This window comes from Capricornis sumatraensis, chromosome 10, assembly GCF_032405125.1.
Source record: "Capricornis sumatraensis isolate serow.1 chromosome 10, serow.2, whole genome shotgun sequence".
Classification (NCBI taxonomy): domain Eukaryota; kingdom Metazoa; phylum Chordata; class Mammalia; order Artiodactyla; family Bovidae; genus Capricornis; species Capricornis sumatraensis.
In genome coordinates, this window is record NC_091078.1 from 57,210,300 (window position 1) to 57,234,985 (window position 24,686).

Below are 24,686 nucleotides of genomic sequence, written 5' to 3' on the forward strand. Positions count from 1 at the left end.
AGGCACCGAGGTAAGACCACGCATTTACTGTGTCTGCGGCACTCCCCATCCACAGGGCCTGCCCCCAGGGATCACGCGGTGGCCTTGTGGGCTGGGTGTGTCTTAGCCGGAGGGGCCTGACTCTGCATCTGCTCCTGTGCTGGGGCATCTGTTCACGTTGTGTGTGCTCACATCAGCTCAGGTGTCTTGACTTGCCATCCCTCCCATGCTGCAGCGCTGCGGCGCCTCCGCCCTGAGCCGCCGTCAGTTTCCGGGGTATTCAAAGACAGCAGCAGCTCCCATGCCAGTCCCGATGCACATGGACACCACCCCGTAGGCCCTGGGGAAGGAGACACACAGGTGGGGTGGAGGCATGGCCACTAAGCTCTTGCCAGGAAGGCTGAGCTGGGCGCACTAGGGCCCAGAGGACGCCAGACCTCAGGGCGTGTGGGCCCCAGGTGCACACACAGGGTGACGGATGCCTGCTGCAGGCCAGGATCCCCTGTCTCCTCAGCTTGGAGCATGTGGGCGTACGTACACCTCCCCAGACACCCCCACAGGGTCAGCCTCACCTCTTCCCGCGGCGCTTCAGCTCGTTGAGCAGCGTGATGACCTGTCGAGCCCCCGTGCAGCCCAGCGGGTGGCCCAAGGCCACTGCACCCCCGAGAGGGTTCACCTTCTCAAGGGGGAGTTTCAGCTTCTCCACACAGTACACAGCCTGGTGGGAGGTGGAGCATCAGCTGCGGATCCCTCTCTGGTCCCCTTTGCCCCTCGCCCCCTGGCTGCAACTGGGGGCCCCAGGCCATACTGCAAAACAAAGGCTCACCTGACTGGCGAAGGCCTCGTTGATCTCAAAGATGTCCACATCGTCCACCGTCAGCCCTGCAGGCCCAGGGGAAAGACCTGAACTGACCCAGCGGCCCCCTTAGCGGGATCCTCAGTCTCCCCGGGGGCCGTGCCCCATCCATGGGCTGTAGGCTGCCTGCTATGTCTGCCTTTGTTCAAGATGGGTGTGTGGAGCCTGGCTGGGGGTCGGGGTGCTGGTCTTCACCCCCCCCTTCACTCTACAGCACCCACAGGACCACCCCAGGCACCTGTCCCCCACCTGCCTCAGGCAGCAACAGCACAAGAAACAGGAACTGGACCTGAATCTTGGGGGTGAAGGAGCCATCTTACCTGCTTTCTGCAAAGCCACAGGGATGGCGTAGGCAGGGCCAATGCCCATGATGTCAGGCGGAACCCCAACCACTGCATAGGACCTCAGGACCCCAAGGATGGGAAGGCCCAACTCTTCTGCCTTGGACCTCCTGGCCAGCAGGATGGCAGCAGCTCCATCACTCACCTGGCTAGAGTTTCCTGGAGGCAAAGCACAGGGTTAGGGAGGCCTGGGGGCCGTGCTGAGGTGGTCCACACCTTCCCCATCCACCCTGCCTGGTGGCTCCAGCACCCAGAGGAGGACACCCAGAGTGCAGCAGCCCCATCTCACCAGCCGTGGTAGAGCCCCCCTCCTTAAAGGCGGGCTTCAGCTTGGCCAGGCCCTCCATGGTGGTGCTGGAGCGGATGCCCTCGTCCTGGGCCACGGTGACGCTTTGCTCTGTGCCCTTGTCGTCACGGACCGTGGTGGTGACAGGCACGATCTCAGCCTGGAAACAGCCCTGGCTCTGGGCTCTGGCTGCCCTGCCAGCACCGTGGACAGCCAGGCTCAGGCTCACATGGGGTTACTTTCCTTCCTGGGGTCCCTCCTTGACGCCCCCACCCACTGCCCTTTGGGACAGAAGTGCAAGCTGAGGCTGCTAAAGGCAGGGACACGCTTGCCTCAGGGGAGTATGGAGAGGGCCTGGTGTGGGCCCCTACTATCTGGGCAGCGGGAGCCCAGGCTTCGCAGGGTCTTTCTGGTCATCGGCCTTACCAGATCCTCAAAGGGGAAGGTTTGAGCAGGAGGCTCCCCTTTGAGCCCTTCACCCAAGAGGGATTAAGCCAACTGAGGCTGGAGCCCCAGGAATATTCGTGCTGACTTCCGTGGACTTTCCGTTCCCTCCCACCAGCCCAATCCCCTCTGTTTCTTGTGATTCCATGTATTTATAAATGACAGGGACTTCCCTGTGGTCCAGCTGCTACAACTCCGTGCCCCCACTGCAGGGGGCCCAGGTTCGATCCCTGGTCAGTACCTCCCACATACCACAACTTAAACCCAGCACAGCCAAATAAACATTTAAAAAATAATAAAAATGACATACACTAAACTACTGGATGAACCTTAGAATTTAAACAGTGTAAAAGCATAAGGCATTTTAGGGTGATTGTTGCAATCATATGCAAAGGCCCAGCGGCATTCCCAGAGGAAGAAGCCACAGCTTTTACCCGACTCTCTAGTGAGAGTTTGAACCCAAAGTGGCTAAAAACCACTGCCTCAGAGAGGCCCACCTGGCTGGAGACCACTGCCTCCACAGCCACACACACCAGGGGGAAAGACACTCAGACTATAATGGGACGTAGGGCTAAGTGCGCAGTGGCACCATCCCTGGTCCACCTCCCTACCTGGGAGGGAAAGGCTTGGAAACCACTTGCTGCCCAGCAGTAGCCTAGGGCAGCTCCATCTGACACCACTTACGCACTGAGTTGCTTCAGTCGTGTCTGACTCTGCAAGCACACGGACTGTAGCCTGCCGGGCTCCTCTGTCCATAGAATTCTCGAGGCAAGAATACTGGAGTAGGTTGCCATTTCTTCCTCCAGGGCATCTTCCTGACCCAGGGATCGAACCCGTGTCTCTTATGTCTCCTGCATTGGCAGGCAGGTCCTTTACCACTAGCGCCACCTGGGGAGCACACTTAGAACAGCCTCAAAAGCTCACTCTCCAGCCCTTGCAGCATGTCACCCAGACAGCACTCACTTTTGCTGGGAAGCCAGTGCAAAGGTGTCCTGCTTCTCCCGCGAAATGCCAAACCGCTCAGCCACATTCTCTGAGGTTATCCTAGAACACAGATGGGGAACACTGAGTCTGTGTGGGGCCCGGGGCTGCACACTGGGCGGGGGCGGGGAGACCTGTGTCTCAGTGACACCAGGCACACAGGCGGAGGCACCGTAGTTGGGCCTCTAAGCGTGCACACAGGAGTGTTTGGGTGGGGCGCCAACTGGCCTGGCCAGCTTCTCCTGCGGCTCAAGGGAAACTGCTTTCCTGTGAGGAGACGAGGACTCCCAGGCCCCCATGGTAGGCCACACCCAGCTTTTTGCTCCCCGGAGCTGCAGCCTCCCACAGGCCAGTGCCACAGCGGGGCCTCCGGCCCAGCCTTCTGGCTTTCCAGGCTTCCCGCAGAGAGCCTTCCCTTGGAGATGGTCCCCGGCTGTGGAGGCAGCCGCGTCCCCTAGCACGTGCTGTGGAGCCAGGACTCCCCGCCCACGGCCCGCGGTGGCACTGGCCACAGTGCTCAGCGGCTCTGCAACGATGGCACCTTCGATGCTGCCCTGTCAGGGCCCAGTGCCCTCACCGGCATGGCTGCTGGGCAAATACCTACCGCTTCCTCAACTTTTGAGGCCAAGGTTTTGGGGTGCAGCTGCCCTCAGGCCTTTGTTAATGAGCCCCTTAGGGTGGGAGTGATAGGCTGGGCCATGCTTGGAAACCCAGGGGCACAGATGCACTGGGGACCTCAGGAAGTCCCATCCTCAGAGGCCCTGCAGAGCAAGCCAGGCCTGAGGCGGGGGGCCACAAGGGGACCCAAGCTCCTGAAGCCCTGCTCCGGGCTAGGCAGGGAGCTGAGGCCGGTGCTCACCCCATAGGAATCAGGCAGTCTCTGGCCTTCTCATTCTCCGCCAGGCGTGAAGTAACATTTCCAGGGTTCCCTCTGTCAGCCAGGGACATGGACTCCACCCTGAGGAGGAGGAGGTGATTAGCAGGCTCCCCTCAGACAGCTGGGTGCCAGCAAGTGCTGGTAAATAGCCAGGGAGTCCCGGGCCAGCCAGGCAGAGCTGGGGGTGCAGGGCTGCTGAGCCCTACCTCCACCCCGACCACCGCACAGTCCACGTGCCCGGGCAGGGCCTCACTTCCCTAAGACAACTGCGCCTTCAGCCAGCAGCAGTTCCCAAGGAAAGTGGCCTAGCATTGGCCACAGTGGGGAAAACATGTCTAACAAGCCCAGGCCCTGCCCTCAGGGGCCACAGATCCGGAAGAGAGAAGAGACCAATATTCTAAAAGCCAGATGTCAAAGAGCAAGCTGAACCTGTGTGGTCAAGGAGGTGCTAGGAGCCGAAGGGAAGGCTGAGATCTGGAGTTGGTGTGGTCACAAAGGGCTTTCAGGAGGTGGCAGGATATAAGGCTTCAGAGGGTGGTAACACATAACTCTGCATGCTTTTCATGCACCCAGCACTATTTGAAAAATCCTCCCAAGTATTAAGAACACTGTGAGCAATGCCAGGCCCAGAGAAGCTGAGTTAACTTGTCAGTGGGGACCAAGTTTAGGTAGTCGGGCTCCAGAGCCCACTGCCACCTACAATATCCTGAGCCACTCGTCATGAGCAAAGTCTGAGGAACAGTCAACCTGTGACACGGGGGACTGTCCTGGCCCAAACCCTCAAACCCTGTAATTTGGTCTTTCACGTGCTTGGGGACTCAAATTCCCCGTCAAACCCATGAAGGCTCCAATCCTCTCCTCAGTCCACACACACCCCCATCCATCGTCCAGTGAGAGTGAGAAGCCCGGGCGCAGCCTGGTCAGTGGCCTTTGCCCGGCCAAAGTCCCTGTGGTGTGGTCTCTGGGTTTATCTACGATTGCTGACACGGGCAGTACAGCCAGCGCCAACTGGCACAGCTCCGAGATGGCCCAGCAGGGCTCTGATGAAGAAATGCTCTGGAGAGGAACTGAGAGGCAGAGGGCACGGGTCAGGATCCTGGGGCTGCCGGGCCCCCAAGCCTGCCGAAGCCCTGAAGGGGCCTGCGCTCCCAGCACCAGATGCCACCCAGCCTCCCCTGCCTGGAGTGCTGCCCAGCACTCGTGGGGCTCCATGGACTGCAGCTGAAGAGGGAGTCACAGCTCTCAGAGACCAAAGCACCAGAGATCTGACCGTGTCCCTCAGCCCAGGAGGCAGCGGAAGTTTCCACCTCAGACAGGGCGAGGGGGCAGACAGCCTGTCAGATGAACAAACTAGTCCTGGAGCAGGCAGCTGCCCTGGGCTTTGGGAACCAAAACTGCTTTTTCCACTTTCAGCAACCATCATGAATCAACAAGGGTTGTCACAGATGGGAACCCAGGGCTGCATTTTCTCAAAATGCTTGCCCACATCTCCAGCCTGACAGATTTCCAAGAAAAGAAAGCTCTTCAAAGCCAGTTTCCTCTGGTGTTGAGAGGTGTGAGTGGTTCCCGAACAGCCAGGGCTAGGGGCTGATTCTAAGCAGAATTTGTAGGAACCAACTCGCCCCCAGCTGCCTGAAAGGGCTGCAGGGAGAAGCATGAAATCATAGCCTCTGAGAATCAGGAGAGGAACATTAGTTTCATTGTAACAAGTTGGTTAATAAGCTCTGGCAGAAAGAAATTCTTACCCACAAGCCATGCCAATGTCATAAGACCCATTTCTGATGCCACCTGCAACAAAAGCATTTTATAAACATCCTTCCCCAGAGTCCATCTGTCTTGGGAACAGGGGAGCCTCTGCCCCACCTGGTCTCTAAGGGGGACTCAGGCCCAGCCTCCGAGATGGAGACCCAGGAGTGCTCAGAAAAGGCTGGGGGGCTGCCCAGGGAGGATGGGGGCGCTCCTCCACGCTTTCTGTGGGTACAGCCCTCTCAGAAATTACTGCTTGCCCCTCAGGCAAGGATGACCCAAACCCATGGAGCCAGGACTAAGGCCAGGTCGTAGCCAGGGGTGCCCACCCAGTCACAACTTACCAGCTATGCTGGCTACCGCCTGGAGCCCCGACGAGCACTGCCTATTGACAGCTGACAAAGGCACAGTCTCCGGGATGCCACTGAAACAGGAAGCAAGAGAGTCAGCCCCCTCTCTCTGCCAGTGCTCAGGGAAAGCAAGCCTGGGCTCCTGGCCAGCCTGACTGCCCCTTTGTGGGGGAGTTGGGGGGAGGTCAGACAGAAAGACCAGGGGAACAAACAGGCAGCCCTGCCCGCACTCCTGGCGATTCACACTGGGCAAATCCATTTCTGCAGGCGCTTGCGCCCCAGGCCCTGCAAGCACATGCCCTTCCATCCCGTGATTCTCCTCAACCAAGGCCAAGCACGCCCCAAAGGCAAGAGAAGACTGGCTGGGTCTCGTCTTGCCTTTGAAGGTTCAAAAGTGAAACTGTACAACCCTCTTTCTCCTAGAGCCAGGGTCTCCAACCCTCAGAGCATGGGTGAGTACCGGTCCCTGGCCTGTTAGGAATCGGGCACCGCAGGAGGCGGGTGACAGCTGGTAGCGAGTGACGCTTCATTTGTCCTTACAGCCGCTCCCCATCGCCTGCACTACCGCCTGAGCTCTGCCTCCTGTCAGATCAGCGGCAGCCTTAGATTCTCATAGGAGCTCAAACCCTTCTGTGAAGTGGGCATGCGAGGGATCTAGGCTGTGCGCTCCTTCTAAGAATCTAATGGCTGACAGTTCGAGGTGGAGCGAGGCAGTGAGGCTAGGGTGGGGAGTGGCTGCAAATACACATCTATCATTAGCAGAGAGGTCTGACCACACAGACCATAACAAATCAGCTGCAGATCCATATCAGAACCCTATCAGTGAGGGGCAAGCGGCAGTTAAGCTGCGTCTGGTGGCAGGCTTTAAGTCAGAATCTGACGCTTCAGTCCGCCTGTGGCTTGCCCATTATTTTATTGACCACTTCCGTCTGGGCCTCTTTCCCACACCATGCACCTGTCTCCGTTTTCGTAAGCCCACAAGCTAACCCTAGCCAAAATGAGTAGAAAACAAACGTCGCTGGGGAGCTTCTTTAAAAGGTGGGAAGACCCCATGATGAGAGAGCAGAAGATGCTTAAGACTGCCAACAAAAAAGAAAGCTGCATTTAAAAGAAAATGCCAAGAGTCCTGATTAAATTATGGGTTCATCACAACGAGTGGCTCACATTTTCCAAGCCTGCTTTGTAACTGTGTGGTGACCAGCTATCCAACAAAGCTAAAAACCCTTCAAAACTGCTTCACCACGTGGGGACCAAGCACCCTGCATGAGAAGACAAGCCTTGGGACTTCCCTGGTGGTAAAGCGGGGAGGAATCTGCCTAACAATGCAGGGAGCACGGGTCTGCTCCCTGGTCCAGGAGCATTCCACATGCCTCAGAGCAGCCAAGCCCGAGCGCCACAGCTACTGAAGCCCACGTGCCTAGAGCCCCTGCTCCACAACAGAGTAGCCCCCGTTCGCCACAACTAGAGAAAGCCTGGGTGCAACAGCGAAGACCCAGCGCAGACAGACAGACAAACAGGCCTTTGGCATTTCTACAAAGAAAAAACTCAAACATGAAGAACAGAAGCAATTGCTGAAGGCTACCACTCACCCCATCAAATGGACTTGCACTGAGAGCATCATTCGCAGTGCTGACCTTACAGCTAAAGTTAAGAAGCCCTTCTCTGTTGGTAAAGAGTTGATCCTGCCTGACATCTGCTGTGAACTTTTAGAGGAGAGGCTGCAGTGTAAATGGTGGCACGTGTTCCTCTTTCAGACAGCACCGTAACTAGACAAACTGATGAGAAGATTAATAGCAGCGGACGTTGTGCTGTGCGCCGTGCTGAGTCGCCTAGTCGTGTCTGCCTGTTTGCAAACCCACGAACTGCAGCCCGCCAGGCTCCGCTGCCCATGGGATTCTCCAGGCAAGAATACTGGAGTGGGTTGCCATGCCCTCCTCCAGGGGACTCTTTCGAACCCAGGGATCGAACCCAGGTCTCCCACCTTGCAGGTGGATTCTTTACCATCTGAGCCACCAGGAGAGCCCAACACAGCTGTTAGGATAAATGACTCACCGTGGTACACAGACCAGGGTGGTAAGTCTATCGAATTGGACAAGGCAACAGTGCCTGTCTGCACAATCTACTTTTTAGGAGGATGTGTATGAGCATATGTTACATGCCCTTTTGTTGCCAACCACACTACAGTTGCAGAAAGATTCCATTCTCTGAATGATCACATACCAGGAAAACTGAATTGGTCTTTTTGTGTCACGCATGAATGGAGTAGCTGCCATGGCTGGATGGCTTTCTGGTTTCACTACTCACGTCAAAGAGGTAGCTTCTGAATTTGAGTCCACACACCGCATCATCCATAGGGAAATGCTGGCTATCTGAAAAAGTCACCTGAACTTAACAGTGTTCTGCAGGAGGGGGTTATAGTTATCAGCCACACTAAGGTACTTGCCCACAACTCATGTCTGTTCACATAACTCTCTGAGGAGATGGACTCAGAGCACACGTCTTATACACAAGATCACTGGCCAGAGTTACAAGAGCCGCTCCAGAAATTTCTTTTAGGAAAAGTCACCACATTTCAGTGATGCAGAATGGATCACAAAACTTGCCTACCTTGAGTGACATACTTAACCTCCTCAAGGAATTCAATCTGTCATTTTAGGGTAGAATGACAACTGTGTTCAAGTTGGCAGATAAAGTGGCTGCATTCAAAGCCAAACTGGAGTTATGCGGGCAATGGGTAAACGCTGGGATTTTTCAAACATCAGCAGAGATTTTGAAATAGACTGAGCCAGCACCTTCTTTCTCCCAGCTGTTGCATGATCACCTACCTCAGCTTTCAATAGAGCCTAAGCATTACTTCCCAACCACAAAAGACCCCTGACCTGGGAAGGAATGGATCCACAACCCGTTTGTGAATGAGCCAGGGAAGTTGACTTTGGCTGTGCTAGAAGAGGATCACTGCTTTAGACTGAAAATGACGGTGGCCTTAAAAGTCACGTTTCAGACTGTCAAATCTCCACACTTTCTGGGTTCAAATCAAGGCGGAATATCCTGAGATTTCCACAAAAGCACTGAGAAACCTGCTTCCATTTCCAACATCTAATCTTTATGAGGCAGGGTTTTCTGCAGTGACAGCAACCTACATGAGATTATGGAGTAGACACTTTTTTCCCACCACCCCCAGATGGGACTGTCTAGCTGTAAGAAAACAAGCTCAGGGCTCCCACTGATTCCACACTATGGTGAGTTGTATAATTGTCTCATTATACAACACAGTGTAATAATAACAGAAATAGTGTGTACTGTAAATTTAATGGGCTTGAATGATCCTGAAACCATCCCCCCACCATACCCCAGTTCGTGGAAAAACTGGTTTCCACAAAACTGATCCCTGGTGCCGAAAGGATTGGAGACTGCTGCCCTAAAGAACAGAGAAGAGGGCCTGTGGCCAGGACAGAGAGCCAGCGCAAAAGAAATGTCTAAAGTATGACAGAGGGCTAACAGGCCCAGGAAAAGATGCTCCACATTGCTGATCATTAGAGAAATGCAAGTCAGAAGTATAATGAGGTGTCACTCCACACCAGTCAGAATGGCCATCATTTAAAAGTCTACAAATAACAAGTACTACAGAGGGTGTACAGAAAAGGGAACCCTCCTACAATGCTGGTGGGAAGGTAAGCTGGTGTAGCTACTATGGAGAACAGTATGGAGGGGCCTCAAAAAGCTAAGAGTAGAGCTGCCATCCGATCCAAGAACCCTGCTCCTTGGTGCACATCCAGACAAAACTTGAATTCAAAAAGACACGTGGATGAGAGGCAAGACAGAGCCCCCACATAACCAGGTAGGGAGAAAGAAAGAAGGGAAAAGGGGAGGTGGGATGGAACCTAGACCCCCGAGAGTGGAGCTGAAGGAGAGAAGGTTCCTGCATGTGGGGAAGCCCCCTCACTGGCAGGGAGATCAGCTGGGCAGAAGAGGATCTTCGGAAACTCGGAGAATACAGCAACCAGCAGGCAGGACAGAGAGACCCGCACAGGTGGTCCGGCCCCAGCCCTCCACGCCCCGGCCTGAGACACGTGTCCGCTGGTGCACATGGGCTGGGTTTTCAAAGCAGACCTGGGGAGAGGGCTGCCGCTGGCTGCCACGAGACAGCCTGAGGTGGCGGGAGTGAGGAGCTCTGCAGCCGAGAACGTTCACAGAGGAAACCGGGACCACTATACACACGGAGCCCCACTGCTGAGTGATGTGCAAAGGGTGGGGTCACCATTGGGCCTTTCCCCCAAGTGGTGACTCTACCTTCCTAGACACCCGGAAGGGCTCCAGCCAGGACAGGCTCTCACGCCCCTCCCTTCCAGAGTGGGCTGGTGCACTCTGGGGCAGACTTGGGAGCAGGGACCAGAGGGTGACCCACATGCAGAGGTGGGGCTGAAACCACGGCTGAGCCTCAGAGGCTGTGCAACTAAGGAAGAAGAGCTGCAATCTCTCCTCCCAGCTGCATGAACAACAGATTTACCCCCCACGATGGGATTATTTAACTTCTATGCAGAGCACATCATGTGAAATGCCAGGCTAGATGAAGCTCAAGCTGGAATCAAGATTGCCGGGAGAAATATCAATAACCTCAGATACACAGACGATACCACCCTTATTGCAGAAAGTGAAGAGGAACTAAAGAACCTCTTGATTAAGGTGAAAGAGGACAGTGAAAAAGCTGGCTTAAAACTCAACATTTAAAAAAATAAGATCATGGCATTCAAACCCATCACTTCATGGCAAATAGATAGGGAAAAAAATGGAAACAGTGACAGACTTTATTTTCCTGGGCTCCAAAATCACTACAGACAGTGACAGCAGCCATGAAATTAAAAGACACCTGTTGTTCCTTGGAAGAAAGACTATGACAAACCTAGACAACATATTAAAAAGCAGAGACATCATTCTGTTGACAAAGATTCGTATAATCGAAGCTATGGTTTTCCCAGTAGTCATGTACAGATGTGAGAATTGGACCATAAAGAAGGCTGGGGAGCAAAGAATTGATGCCTTTAAACTGTGGTGCTGGAGAAGACTCTTGAGAGAGTCTCTTGGACAACAAGGAGATTAAACCACTCAGTCCTAAAGGAAATCAACCCTGAATACTCATTAGAAGGGCTGATGCTGAAGATGATGGCCAAAATGAGCAGACTCATTGGAAAAGACCGTGATGCTGGGAAAGAGTGAAGGCGGGAGGAGAAGGGGGCGACAGACGATGAGATGGTTGGACGGCATCACCAACTCAACGGACATGAGTTTGAACAAGCTCCGGGAGATAGCAGAGGACAGCAAAGCCTGGTGTGGTGCAGTCATGGGGTCGCAAAGAGTGCGACACGACTGAGCGACTGAACAACAGTGGGCTTTGTGAAGTCAGTGTCTGCAGAACATCTCCTGCAGCCCAGACAGGTCTAGCTTTCGCAGCTGAGAACTTCGTGGACATGCACACGCTGAGGTGGGGCCAGGGCAGAGTCTGAGCTGCTCCACAGCACCCCAGGGGGTCCAGATCCATAATTACCGGGCCGTGACTTCAGTGGGTGGATGCTGGTGGCCTGGTGAAAACAACACCTAAGAGACGCCAGGGCCAACTGCGGCATCCCCACACTTAGGATGGGGCTGAGAGAGGCGCCGATGGCGTCATCTGAGAGCTCGCACACGGGTGAAAGGCGACAACAGAGCACACCCGTGGTGTGTGAACAGCTCCGGAGTGGGAATACTCACTGGTTTCTCTCTGAGTGGGAGTGCTCCAGCCCCGCCTCCCTCATACTGCATATCACACACACAGTTAAGGAAGTGATCTGAGGGCCTCTACTCCAACACCTAGGGAGCAGACCGCGCCCTGACAGGCCGCTGCAACCACAGAGCAGAGTGGAGGCCCTGATCAACACCCAGCGCAGGCTCTGCTCACTGCATCAGTCACACCCCCTGTCAGAGGGGACAGTGGCCAGCACACACTAAGGAAAGAGGAGGCAGACATACTGTGAAGAGTTCTCACACTAGCAAATATTAAACACACGCAGACTACACAGGATGTTCCCACATAAAAAGAGCCCTCCAAGACAGTCTGAGGGGCTGGCCTTAGAAGGAAGAACCCCCAGATCATTGAGCCTTGAAGGCCAGCAGGGCTTGAATGCAGGAGCTCCACAGGGCTGGGGGAACAGAGACCCCCTCTGTGAGGGCACACAGCCGGTTTCATGCGCACTGGGGCCTGGCTTAAAGCAGCACCTTTACAGGAACCTGGGCGAGGCCCACCTAGTGGTCTTAGAGGGTCTCCTGGGCAGGCAAAGGGCGGCTGCAGCTCACCAGCTGAGGTTCAGGACAAGCACAAGGATAGTGGCGCCTCCAGGGAATATGATTGGGGTGAGCTCTCCTGGAGGCCCCCATTTCGGCACCAAGACCAGGGCCCACCCAACAACCTGCAGGCTCCAGTGCTGGAAAGCCTCAGGCCAAACAACCAACTCTATAGGAACACAGCCCCACCCACCCATCAGAAGACAGCCTGCCTGGGCTTCCCAGGGGGCCCAGTGATTGGGAATCCACCTGCCAATGCAGGGGACATGGGTTCCCATCCCTGGTCTGGGAAGATCCCACATGCTGCGGAGCAACTAAAGCTGTTTGCCACAACTACTGAAGCCCGCGGCCTGAGCCCGTGCTCCACAGCAAGAGACGCCTGCGCGCTGCAGCTGGAGAGCAGCCCCCACTCGCCGCAAAGAGAGAAAGCAGCAACGAAGGCTCAGCGCCCGACACCGTAAAAAATAAAAAAGCAACAAATAACATACAAGGAATCCCCATAAGGTTATCAACTGATTCAAGGTTATTTCATTAGGAGCAATGCAGATCAGAGGAGAGTGAGTGGCTCAATATATTTAAAGTGATGAAAAGGAAAAACCGACAACCAAGAATTCCCAGCAAAGTTTTCATTCAGATTCAATGGAGAAATCAAAAGCTTTACAGACAAGCAAAAGCTAAGAGAACTCAGCACCACAAAACCAACTAATTCCCTAATAAGAAAATTTAAAAAATGGGAAAGCTCTCCAATAAAAGCAAACAAAGTAACAGGAAACCATCCACACACAAACAGGATGGCAAAACCAGCCAGCATGATGGTCCAGTGGCTGGAGAGCCGCCTCGCAGCGCAGGGGATGCGACCTCGATCTGTGGCGCCGGAACTAAGATCCACATGCGATGGAGCGACTGGGCCCACGCAGCCCAGCTATGGAGCCTGAGCACCACAGCAAGAAACCCCCCACGCCACAGCCAAATAAACAAAACAAATTTTTAAAAAGTCAGCACTCATGAGAAGAAGAGAGTACAACCGAAGGAAATGGGAACCACATTTGAAATTAAGAACCAGCAACTTAACCTTGTCCATATATAGATCGCTGTATCGAAACCTCATGGGAACTGCAAACCAAAACTACGATAGATTCACACACGGAAAAAGCAACCCAAACACAACACTAAAGACAGTCCTCAAACCACCGGAGAAGAGAACGGAAGAAAGGAAGACCAACAAAAACAAATCCAAAACAATGGCAAAAATGGCAATAAGGTGGCGGTGCGGAACTTCCCTGGTGGTCCAGGGGTTGAGAATTCACCGTCCAGTGCAGGGGAGTGAGGGTGATCCCTGATCAGGGAACTAAGATCCCACAGGGCACCTAAGCCCATGCACCACAACTAGAGAGAAGCCCTCGAGTCACAATGAAGATTCCATGTGCCAAGACGGAGACCTGATGTAGCCAAAAATAAATAAAAATACTTAAAAAAGAAAACGGCAATAGGAACACACATATGGATAACTACCTCAAATGTAAAGATTTAAATGCTGCAACCAAAAGACACAGACTGGCTATATGGATACAAAAACAAGACCCATATACATGCTATCTATAAGAGACCCATTTCAGACCTAGGGACACATACAGCCTCAAAGTGAGGGCGTGGAAAAAGATATTCCATGCAAATGAAAATCAAAAGGAAGCTGGAGTAGCAATACTCATATCAGATAAACTAGACTTTTAAGAGAAGACTGTTACAAGAGACAAGGAAAGACAGTATGTAACAACTGAGGGATCGATCCAAGAAGACGACATAACAATGTAAATATAGACGCACCCAACACAGGAGGGCTTCAACGTTTACAGCAAATGCTAACAGCCATAAAAGTGAAAACGGGGCGTGAAAACATGCCCACCTCGGTCATGGCCGCTGTGGGAGGCGGGAGGGGCCTGCCAGGGGCTGGGCAGCCTCAGCCTGACCCGACCCTGCGGACAGTCCATCACCAGACTGCACACTCACACAGAGCTTAGCACCTCTCACAGGACAGATCCTCCCTATGATTCCTGAGGGTCCTCTTGACCCTGCTTGTGAGAGGCACCATGGTATAGGCATGGTACCAGAGAGTCTCAGGTTCGAACCTCACCTCCATCAGTGCCACTACTGTGAAGCCCTGGCCAAGTCACTTAACCTCTCTGAGCCTCATCTGCAGGCTTTCAAGAAACAGCAACTGCTCTGGTAGGTCAAGTCAGCCAAAGCACTTCCACCCTCACCCTCCTCCCCACATGGCCCACTCCAAAGCCAGACAGAATATGGAGGGTACCCTGCCACTCTCAACCCTCAGGGCATCACAGCCAGCTTCTCCATTTTATAGCCATGCAGCCGAGGCCCAGAGAGGCAAAGGGACTTCTGCAAGTCACACAGCCAGTCAATGTGGGATGGAATCAGGACTGACCCCAGATTGGGCAACAATTCTCACATGAAGCCACGAACAGTTCTTCCACAGAGATTGGTGATACCTCAAGAACAGAATTATACGTGCAAATCAGAGAGCACTGGGACAGGATGACCAAGGCTGATACAGTTCACAGCTGGAGATTCCACAACACTGGTTCCAGCCAGGAGTCTCCTGGCATACGACTGCTAAATACTGGCTTCAAACAAACCAATGGGAGCCACAGACCAGACACTGCGATAAGACAAGATCACCTTTCTCCAGTTGTGGAATGTGGGTTCAGTAACACTGCACACTCAAAGGCCTTTTTTTATGAAATGTCCTGACGCACACAGAAGTAGGGAGAATACTATAATGAACTCCCACATGCGAATCATCCAGCTTCCTCTACTGTCAACACTGGTCAACAGTGCTTCCTTTCTCCCCCTCCCACATCTTTCCCAAGGCTGTAGTGCTTAAAGCAAATCTCAGATGCAATGTCCTCTCACTAGCAACCCGTTCAACCTGCCAAGCCAATGAATGACATTGTTTTTACATAACTGGCATGCCAATGTCACACCTAACAAAAAATAACAATAACCCTTAAATAATCTAATATTTAGTCCATGTTCAAGTTTCCCAGATTGTGTCAAAGATGTCTGTTTGCAATTAGAAGAGTGTTCACAAAATTTATTTTGCTCCAAATTCTACAACTATGGCACTTCACATGTTCTACTTCCAAGAAGGGCTGTACGAGGCACAGAGATAGGAAATGCAGCAATGTCATCTCTGAAAAGCTCCAGCTGTGTGCTGGACACAAACTAGCTCACAGTAGGCCCTCAAGATGAGCCCAGGTTCCCTCTTAACCTCTGTACCCAGTCCAGCAGCCCTGGGGAGGGTGGGCCCCACCTGTGCACCATGGACTATTACTCAGCAATGAAAAGGAACACGCTGCTGATACAACAATCTTAATGAAATCTACAAAGAATTATGCTGAGTGAAAAAAGCCAATTCCAAAAGGTTACAATCGGTATGGTTCCCTTTATATACCTTTCTTGAAACAAAATTACAGAAATAGAGAAGAGATTAGTGGTTGCCAGGGATCAGGGAGCGGAGGAGTGAGAAGGAAAGTGGGTGTGACTGTAAAATGGTCCTTGTGGTAGTGGAAATGTTCTGTAATTTGATGGTATCAATGTCAATATCATGGTTGGGAAATTGTACAATAGTTTTTCAAGATGTTCCCACTGGGTGAAACTAGGGAAAAAGTACATGAGGGTCTCTGTATTCTTTCTTAAGACTGCATATGATTATCTCAAATATACTATCTCAAAATAAAAAGTTTAAGAAAAAAAGGGGAGAAATTGAGAGTAATACAATAATAGTAGGGGACTTTAACACCCACTTACACTAATGGGACAGATGACCCTGATAGAAAATCAGTAAGGAAACATAAGCTTTAAATGATACATTAAACCAGATGGACTTAATTGATATTTATAGAGCATTCCATCCAAAAACAGCAGAATATACTTTATTCCCAACTGCACATGGAACATTCTCTAGAACAGATCACATCTGGGGCCACGAATCAAGCCTTGGTAAATTTAATAAAATTGAAATCATATCAAGCATCTTTTCCAGCCACAATGCTATGATATTAGAAATCAGTTACAGGGAAAAACTGAAAAACCCGAACACACAGAGACTAAACAACATGTTACTAAACAACCAACAGATAACTAAAGAGATCAAGGAGGAAATTTTAAAAATACCTAGAAACAAATGACCATCAAAACACAGCAATCCAAAACCTATGCAGTGCAGCAAAAGCACTTAAAAGAGGGACGTTTACAGTGATAGTCTTATCTCAGAAAACAAGAAAAATCTCAATTAAACAACCTAACCTTATGCCTAAAGCACCTAGAGAAAGAAAAGCACATAAAACACAAACTTAGTGGAAGGAAAGAAATCGTAAACCTCAGAGGAGAAACAGAGATGAAGAAAACAATACAAAAGGTCAATGGGAGTGGCAGCTGGTTCTTTAAAGATACACAAAATCGACAAAACTGATAAATCTTTAGCTAGACTCAGCAGAAAAAAAGGGAGTGGGCTCACATCAATAAAGTTAGAAATGAAAAAAGTTACAACTGATGTCAAAGAAATACAGAAGATCATAAGAGACTACTACAAGCAATTCTACACCAATAAAATGGACAACCTAGAAGAAACGGACAAATTCTTAGAAAAGGTACTACCTTCCAGCTGAACCAGGGAGAAATGAGAAATACAAACAGACCAATTACAAACACTGAAATTGAAACTGTGATTAAAAAAATTCCAACAAACAGAAGTGAATTCTTCACAGGTGAATTCTATCAAACATTAAGAGCTAGCACCTATCCTTCCGAAACTCTTGCAAAAAATTACAGAGGAAGGAACAGTCCCACGTTTATTCTATGAGACCACCATCACTCTGATACTAAAACCAGACAAATACCAACAAAAAAAAGAAAATTACAGGAATTCCCTGGTGGTCCAGTGGTTAAAAATCAATCCACCTGCCAATGCAGGGGACACGGGCTCGATCCCTGGTTCGGGAAGATTCTGCATGCAGTGGGGCAGTTAAGCCCGTGGGCCACACCTGCTGAGCCCTCTCTCTGGAATCTGCAAGTCTCAACAACTGAAGCCACCACAGTGAGAAGCCCACGATGAAGAGCAGCTCCTGCTCACTACAACCACCAAAAATCCTGCACACAGCAATGAACGCACAGCGCAGCCCAAACTAACATTCTTTAAAAGTGTATGATTTATCTTTAATGTTTTACTTAATTTATTTTTGGCTGTGCTGGGTCTTTGTTGCTGTGCAGGGGCTTCTGGTTGCAGCGCGCCGGCTCCTCATTGCCATGGCTTCTCCTGTTGCAGAGCAGTGGCTCTAGACACGTGGGCTCAGTACTTGCAGCGTTCAGGCTTAGTTCCTCCGCAGCATATGGAATCCTCCCGAATTAGGGATTGAACCTGTGTCCCCTACCTTGGTGGCAGATTCTTAACCACTGGACCAGCAGGGAAGTCCAATAATAAATAAATTTTTTAAGAAAAGAATAAACTGGAGAGAGAGAATATTTAAAGAAAAAAGGAAAGAAAATTACAAGCCAATATCACTGATGAACACAGACACAAAAATCCTCAACAAAATACTAGCAAACCGAATCCACCAACACACTAAAAGGATCATAAATCCACGATCAAATGGAATTTATCCCCCCAGGGATGCAAAGGATTCTTCAATATATGCAAATGAATCAATGTGATATACCACATTAACAATCTAAAGAATAAAAACCATTATGATCATCTTGATAGATCCAAAAGAAGCTTCTGAGAAAATTCAATACCCATTTATGATAAAAACTCTCCAAAAAGTAGGCTTGGGGGAACCTACTTCAACATAATAAAGGCCATATATAACAAACCCACAGCTAACATCATTCTCAACAGTGAAAAACTGAATGAATTTTCTCTAAGATCAGGAACAAAATAAGTAGCTCACTCTTGCCACTTTTATTCAACATAGTTTTGGAAGTTCTAGCCACGTCATCACAGAAGAAAAAGAAATAAAAAGAATCCAAGTTGGAAAAGAAGAAGTAAAACTATCACTGTTTGCAGATGACTTGATACTATACACAGAAAATCCTGAATACTCTACCGGAAAACTACTAGAGCTCATCAATGAATCAGTAATTACACAGTATACATAATTAATACACAGAAGTCTCTTGCATTCCTATACACTAACAATAAAAAATCAGGAAGAGAAATTAAGGAAATAATCCCATATACCATCACATCAAAAAGAATAAAATACCTAGGATTAAACTTACCTAAGAAGGCAAAAGACCTATACTGTACTTAGAAAACTGTGAGATGCTGATGAAAGAAATTAAGGATAACACAGAGAGAAGAGAGATATACTTTGTTTTTGGACTAGAAGACTCAATATTATCAAAATGACTATACTACCCAAAGCAATCTACATATTCAATGCAATCTCTGTCAAATTACCAATGGCATTTTTCACAAATCAGGAAAAAAAAAATCTACAATTTGTATGAAAACACAAAAGATCCTGAATAGCCAAAGCAATCTTGAGGAAGAAGAACGAACCTGGACCCAGTGCAGGGGTCCTAGGTGCGATTCCTGGTCGGGGAACTAGACTCCACCTGCCATGACTGGGAGTTCACATGAGGCGACTAAAGATCCCATGTGCCACAACTAAGACCCAGTGCAGCCAAACAAATACATAAATGCGCAGTGCATCACCAGCCACAAAATGATTTTTTTAAAAAAGAGAAAAATGGAGCTGGGGGAATCAGGCTCCCTGATTTCAGACTAAACTACAAAACTATAATAATCAAAACAGTTTTGGTACTGGCACAAAAACAGAAATACAAATCAATGGCACAGGATAGAAAACCCAGAGATAAACCCACACACCCATGGTCACCTCATCTATGACAAAGGAGGCAAGGATACACAATGGAGAAAACACAGACTTCAATACATGGTTCTTGGAAAACTGGACAGCTCCATGTATTAATAAAAAAATGAAATTAGAATGCTCTTTAACACCATACACAAAAATAAATACAAATGGATTAAAGACTTAATTGTAAGGCCAGATGCTACAGAACTCTTAGAGGAAAATATAGCCAGGACTCCCTCTGACACAGATCGCAGCAATATCTTTCTTTGATTCACTTCCCAGAGTAGTAAAAATAGAAAAAAAAGAAAGAGAGAGAGAGACCAAATTAAACTTAAAAAGCTTTTGCACAGCAAAGGAAACCATAAACAAAATGAAAGACAACCCACAGAATGGCTGAAAATATTTGCAAAGTGACCAATAAGAAATTTATCTTCCAAATACAAAAACAGCTCCATGCAGTTCAATTAAAAAAAAAAAAAAAAATCAAAAACTGGGCAGAAGATCTAAATAAACATTTCTCCAGAGAAGACATACAGATGGCCAAGAGGCACATGGAAGGCTGCTCAACCTCACTACTTATTATAGAGTAATGTAAATCAAAACTACAATGAGGTATCATTTCACACTAGTCACAATGGCCATCATCAAAAAGTCTACAAACAATAAATGCTGGAGAGGGCATGGAGCAAAGCAAACCCTCCTACACCGCTGATGGGAATGAAAACTGGTGCAACCACTATGGAAAATAGTATAGTGGTTTCTTAAAAACTAAATATAAAGCTAACAATGATCTGGCAATCCCACTTCTGGGCATATATTTGGAGAAAGCCATAACTCTAAAAGATACATGTATCCAGTGTTGACTGCAGCACTATTTACACTTAGCCAAGACATGGAGGCTACCAAAATGTCCATCATCAGAGGAGTGAGTGAAGAGGTGGTACATATATACAATGGAATACTATTCAGCCACAAAAAAGAACAAAATAATCCCATTTGCAGCAGCACGGACAGACCTAGAGATGATCATACGATTTAAGTCAGAGAAAGACAAATATATGCTATCACTTGTATGTGGGACCTAAAACAATGATACAAATGAACCTATTTACAAAACAGAAATGTACTTAGAAAACAGATTTATGGCTACCGAAGGGGAAAGGTGGGCGGAGGGATAAATTAGGGGTTTGGGATTAACATATACACACTACTATATATAAAATAGATACATCATCAAAGACCTACTATATATAGCACAGGGCACTTGCTCAATAATCTGTAATAACCTATATGGGAAAAGAATGAATATATTTACATGTATAACTGAATAACTTTGCTGTACACCTGAAATGAGCACAACATTGTAAATCAACTGTACTCCAATATAAAATACAAACTGTAAATTTAAGAGTCTACAAATAACAAATCCTGGCTAGGGCGTGCAGAAAACAGAACCCTCCTACATTGTTCATGGGAATGTAAATTGGTGCAGCCACTAGGGAAAACAGTATGGAGGGGACTCAAAAAGCTAAAATTAGCCTTGCCACGTGACTGAGCGATCCAACTCCTGGGCCTATATCCATTCAAAACTATAATTCAAAAATATGCATGTATCCCAGTGTTCACAGCAGCACCATTTACAATAGCCAAGACATGAGAGCGATGCAAATGTCCATCAACAGAGGAGTAGATAAAGAAAATGTGATGGGTGTATACAGTGGAATATTACTCAGTCATAAAAGGAGTGAAATAATGCCATATGCAGCAACACGGATGGGCCTAAATAGAGACTGTCACACTGAGTGAAGTCAGCCAGACAGAGAAGGCCAAATATATGCTATCGCTTACATGTGCAATCTAAAATATGACACAAATGAGCTTATCTTCAAAACAGAAATGGACTCGCAGAAAACAGACTTGTGATGGGGGCAGTGATTAGGGGAAGGATGGCACGGGAGTTCGGGGCTGACAGATCCAAACTACTATATAAAAATGGATCCACAACAAGGTCCTGCTGTGTAGCACAGGGAACTACAGTCACTATCCTGTGATGAACCATAATGGAGGATTTTTTTTAAAAAGAATGTATATAAATGTATGTGTAACTGAATCATTTCGCTATACAGTAGAAATACAACATTGTAAAACAACTATGCTTCAATTTAAAAAAAAAAGAATGCCTAAAATATGAGGCCAGAAACCATCCCTACTCTCAGCCTTTATGTTCCCACCATTCTCTGTGGAAAGCCTGTTCCCAGCTGGACAAAGAACCCTGACAGGTACTAGGTATTCTAACATCCCTCCTTCGGGTGGGTTCCCCCAGGCTTTCACATGGGTTTCAGCCCTAGAAGCTGGCAGAGCCACCTCTGCCAATGTAATCTGAGCTGGCCATGGGCACAAAGTCCTGCACAAATCCCAAGACCTACGGACTCAGAACCTCGGGGTGAAACCTGCTGATTCTAGCACATAACCCGAGTTGGGAACCTCTGGACTCGATGCCAGGCCAAGTTTTGCTGAAACCTTCTTGGGTGGAGAATGTCCTAGGCACCTGTGGCCTGTTTACCCTTCCCAGGTCCCCTAACACCCTACTACTTAATTACTGCCCCTTCACCCAATCCACCCAGTGATCCGTGAACACTGACTCTGTGTGAGGGATGCTGACATGCAGGGAAATACAGCGCCCGAGAGGACGCCCAACCACACGCAGAAAGTGAATTAACTAGCCACATCTACAGCAACAGGGCAAGACAGCAAAGCACACGAAAGGAAGCACGTAGCCAGCGACTGGAAAAGAAGGCGCCCTCTTGCTAAGCCTTGGGTGCTCAGCGAAGTCTGGTGAGAGTGGTGACACTGTTTGGTCAGAGTTTAACTAGCGAGGAGAAGGGCGGCAGGGACAGTAGACTGACCAGCTTAGGGAAAGCAGTGGGCAGACAGGGTGGCTTAAAGCAGCAGCAGCAGGTAGATAAGACTGGCAGGCAAATCTGGAGCCGGACCGAGGAATCTTTTGAACTCTAGGCTAAGCAGTCTGAATGTCTCCTAGTCTCCACATCTTTTCTCATTTTCCTGTGCCTTCGCTAGTTCATGTTCCTATTATTGCTTCTCCATGCAACTGGGATTATAGAGCTAAGTGGTTCTTAAATCTACACATGAAAATAATTTAAAGCTCCTCCCCCATCTTAGGACAAGAGGTAAAGGGCAATTCACCAGGGTACCTTCTGGGCGACCCCTGGATTCTGGCCCATTCCCAAGTCTCTGTGGATGAGCTCTGCTTTGGAGCCGCCAGCTTACCCAACTAGCATTTAAAAAGCTCTCTTCAATGTGCCTGCCTGGATATTTACAGGTAAATATTTACAGAGTTCACACTTACAAAAGCCAAAGCAACAAGCTGACTTAGGCTTAAGAAAGATTGGGCCACAGTGGACTTTCTGCTCAGGCCCAGAGGCTGTTTGTCCTGCCTCTGCACCAGTAACACATCCTCCTTTCAAAGTAGGGGAAAGGTAGCATCCAGAGAAACAGGGTGCCGAGCACCCTGGCTGTGTCGGGGTCTGGAGTCCACCAGACCCTGATCTTCTCCCACCAGCAGGCTGAGTTCTCTGGGGCCGGAGCCCAAGCAAGAGTCCGAATAGCCAACCCAGAGCAAGAACTAGAAAAGTTTACCTCAGAAACTGGGCGATTCGGGCCATCATCGCTCCGGCCCCGGGCTGAAGCACATTTCCTGTGGAGAGCAAACCTCCAGTCAGTGCCAGGTGGTGCTCTGGGCACTAAGGTACGGCTGTGATGACCAGACAGGGGGCGTTCCAAATCCTCCTTCAGAACCACTGGAATGTCAAGGTCTGGAGCAGAGTGGGCCAGCTACACAGCAGCGTGTGCTGGTCAGACACTAGATCCAGGCCCTGAGAGGCCCATGATCCCCTGCCCATGCACCCTGCTTTTCCAAATCAGCACACTCTGGGCAGGTCGCCTGCCTTTAAAGGTAACACAGAAAGAAGAATGTAGTGCAAAGCTTGAAGTCGGAGGAGGCAGTCCTGTCAATTAGCAAAGTGTTTCTGAAAATGCACACCTCCTTGATTGTCCTCCACCTACTCACACTCCAGGGGTTGAACAGTGATCCCCCACCTAGGGGTGTCACCTCTGTGATGAGACTCTTACCATATAATGTTAGGTGAGGGGAAAAGATTAGACTACAGGTCAAGAGGTCCTAGATTCAGGTCCAAGCTCTGCCGCAAATCCCCCGGGGCAGTTTCTCCATTATTAACTGTAAAGCTGGACTTTGATGGTTTTTCGATGCTCCCTCTGTTCTACCCTGGCAATAGACAGGACATCAGGATGGGTAGAGAAACCCAGACTCCTGTCCCTTAGAGTGTTCTCAAACCCTGGCACCAAGACTCTGGCGTGGAAATGTTTGTCCCTTGCGATTCCTACTTCCTATCATACTTAATATGAAGAATGTGCTTGGAGCCGGCACAGAAAGTGCCTGGACGCGGGGGTGGGAGGGGTGGTGGAGTCTATAGCCCTAAAAAGATGATTACACTTATCTGCGTGCAGTCTGTCGCCATTCCCCTCACTGAAGACGCCTGGAAAGCGCCTGAATGGAGGGAGGTGTTTGAGGAGCGCTTTGACGGGATGGGAAGGCGAGGATCGAGCGCAGGGCCAGGGTGGTCCACTCACCCACGCAGATATCTCCCAGCTGGGCCGGGCTCAGCTTGACGTCCTGGAGAACCGCGGTCATGACGGCGGAGAGAAGCTCGTCGGGGGTGGTGTCCTACAGCCGAAAGAGCGACCGCTAGGATCCCGAGTCCGTATCCCAGCTCCCAAAGCCTCGCCCTCCCCCAAAGGGGCAGAGCGGTCACAGATCGGGCGCAAAGCCACCACCGACGCCGAAGGGAAACGAACGGAGGAGCCAGACCCCAGCCCACCCCGGGCCTCCATCTCACACCTGGCTCTCGAGCCCAGGTGCCTCACCTTAAAGCCGCCGCGGCCCGACCGGCCAATGGCAGTGCGCCGCCCGTGCACCACCACGACATCCTCTGCGGACGCCCGCCGCGCGCCGCTCCAACACGGGGCGGCCTGCGGCTCCGGGTCCGAAGCGGGCCGGCCCTTCAGGTGACCCAGCACCACCTGCAGCCTCCGCATTGCGCAGCTCGGCCGGGTAAACCCTCAACCAGCCAGGAGGAGAGGGCAGCAACCAACAGACCGTGGCCCACGCAGGCGCGGAACCTTACCTCTGACCCACGGAAATCTAAGTCCCACCCACAGACCTACTGGTCTGACTGGCCTTTCCCTCTAAAAGTCCCGCCCACCTCCCCGCCTCAGCCAAGCTCTGGTTGGCGAGCCTGCCTGAGGTCCCGCCCCAAGCCGCAAACCGAGCTTCCCAAAGTTAGACATCAGAGCGTCTTTTCACTCAAAGCCCCGCCCACAGTAGCCTACGCCTGCCAACCGAGGTGGACTTTTCTGAAGCCTCGCGCAGAAACGCGGACAGGAGTCCTTTCCACTTGCAGCCCCGCCTACTGCCAAACCGCTGGCCGATTTGCAAGAGCACCTTTCGTTGCTTGAAGAAAATTTCACCATTGCCAGGGGTCCCTTTCCCTACAACCCTGCCCACTGCCGGCCAC

The 24,686-nt window shown here is 50.1% G+C and overlaps 1 protein-coding gene across 3 annotated transcripts; it reads right to left on the reverse strand.

The window, feature by feature from the left end:
• Positions 1–23: 23 nt before the first annotated feature.
• Positions 24–24,309, reverse strand: ACAA1 (acetyl-CoA acyltransferase 1). 3 transcript variants are annotated; one of them, XM_068981717.1, is made up of 12 exons: positions 24,037–24,305; positions 23,743–23,836; positions 22,732–22,789; positions 5,855–5,934; positions 5,510–5,552; positions 3,747–3,845; positions 2,870–2,950; positions 1,466–1,656; positions 1,156–1,335; positions 806–861; positions 552–697; positions 24–319 (listed from the first exon to the last, which is right to left on the reverse strand). In XM_068981717.1, the coding sequence occupies exons 1-12, from the start codon at positions 24,205–24,207 to the stop codon at positions 244–246; spliced, it is 1,275 nt and encodes a 424-aa protein (XP_068837818.1). In that variant the 5' UTR covers positions 24,208–24,305; the 3' UTR covers positions 24–243. The 3 variants fall into 3 exon arrangements, with proteins under 3 accessions (XP_068837818.1, XP_068837820.1, XP_068837819.1); XM_068981719.1 differs by lacking the exons at positions 1,156–1,335; positions 3,747–3,845 and having other exon boundaries at positions 24,037–24,309; XM_068981718.1 differs by lacking the exons at positions 5,510–5,552; positions 5,855–5,934.
• Positions 24,310–24,686: the final 377 nt, after the last annotated feature.

Coding starts and splice junctions, on each gene's coding strand:
- ACAA1 (XM_068981717.1), bottom strand. CDS start 24,207: ATGCGGAGGCTGCAGGTGGTGCTGGGTCACCTGAAGGGCCGGCCCGCT. Junction 22,790..23,742: donor GCTGGGAGATATCTGCGTGG/GTGAGTGGACCA, acceptor TGCTCTCCACAG/GAAATGTGCTTCAGCCCGGG. Junction 2,951..3,746: donor GACTGCCTGATTCCTATGGG/GTGAGCACCGGC, acceptor TCTGTGTTCTAG/GATAACCTCAGAGAATGTGG.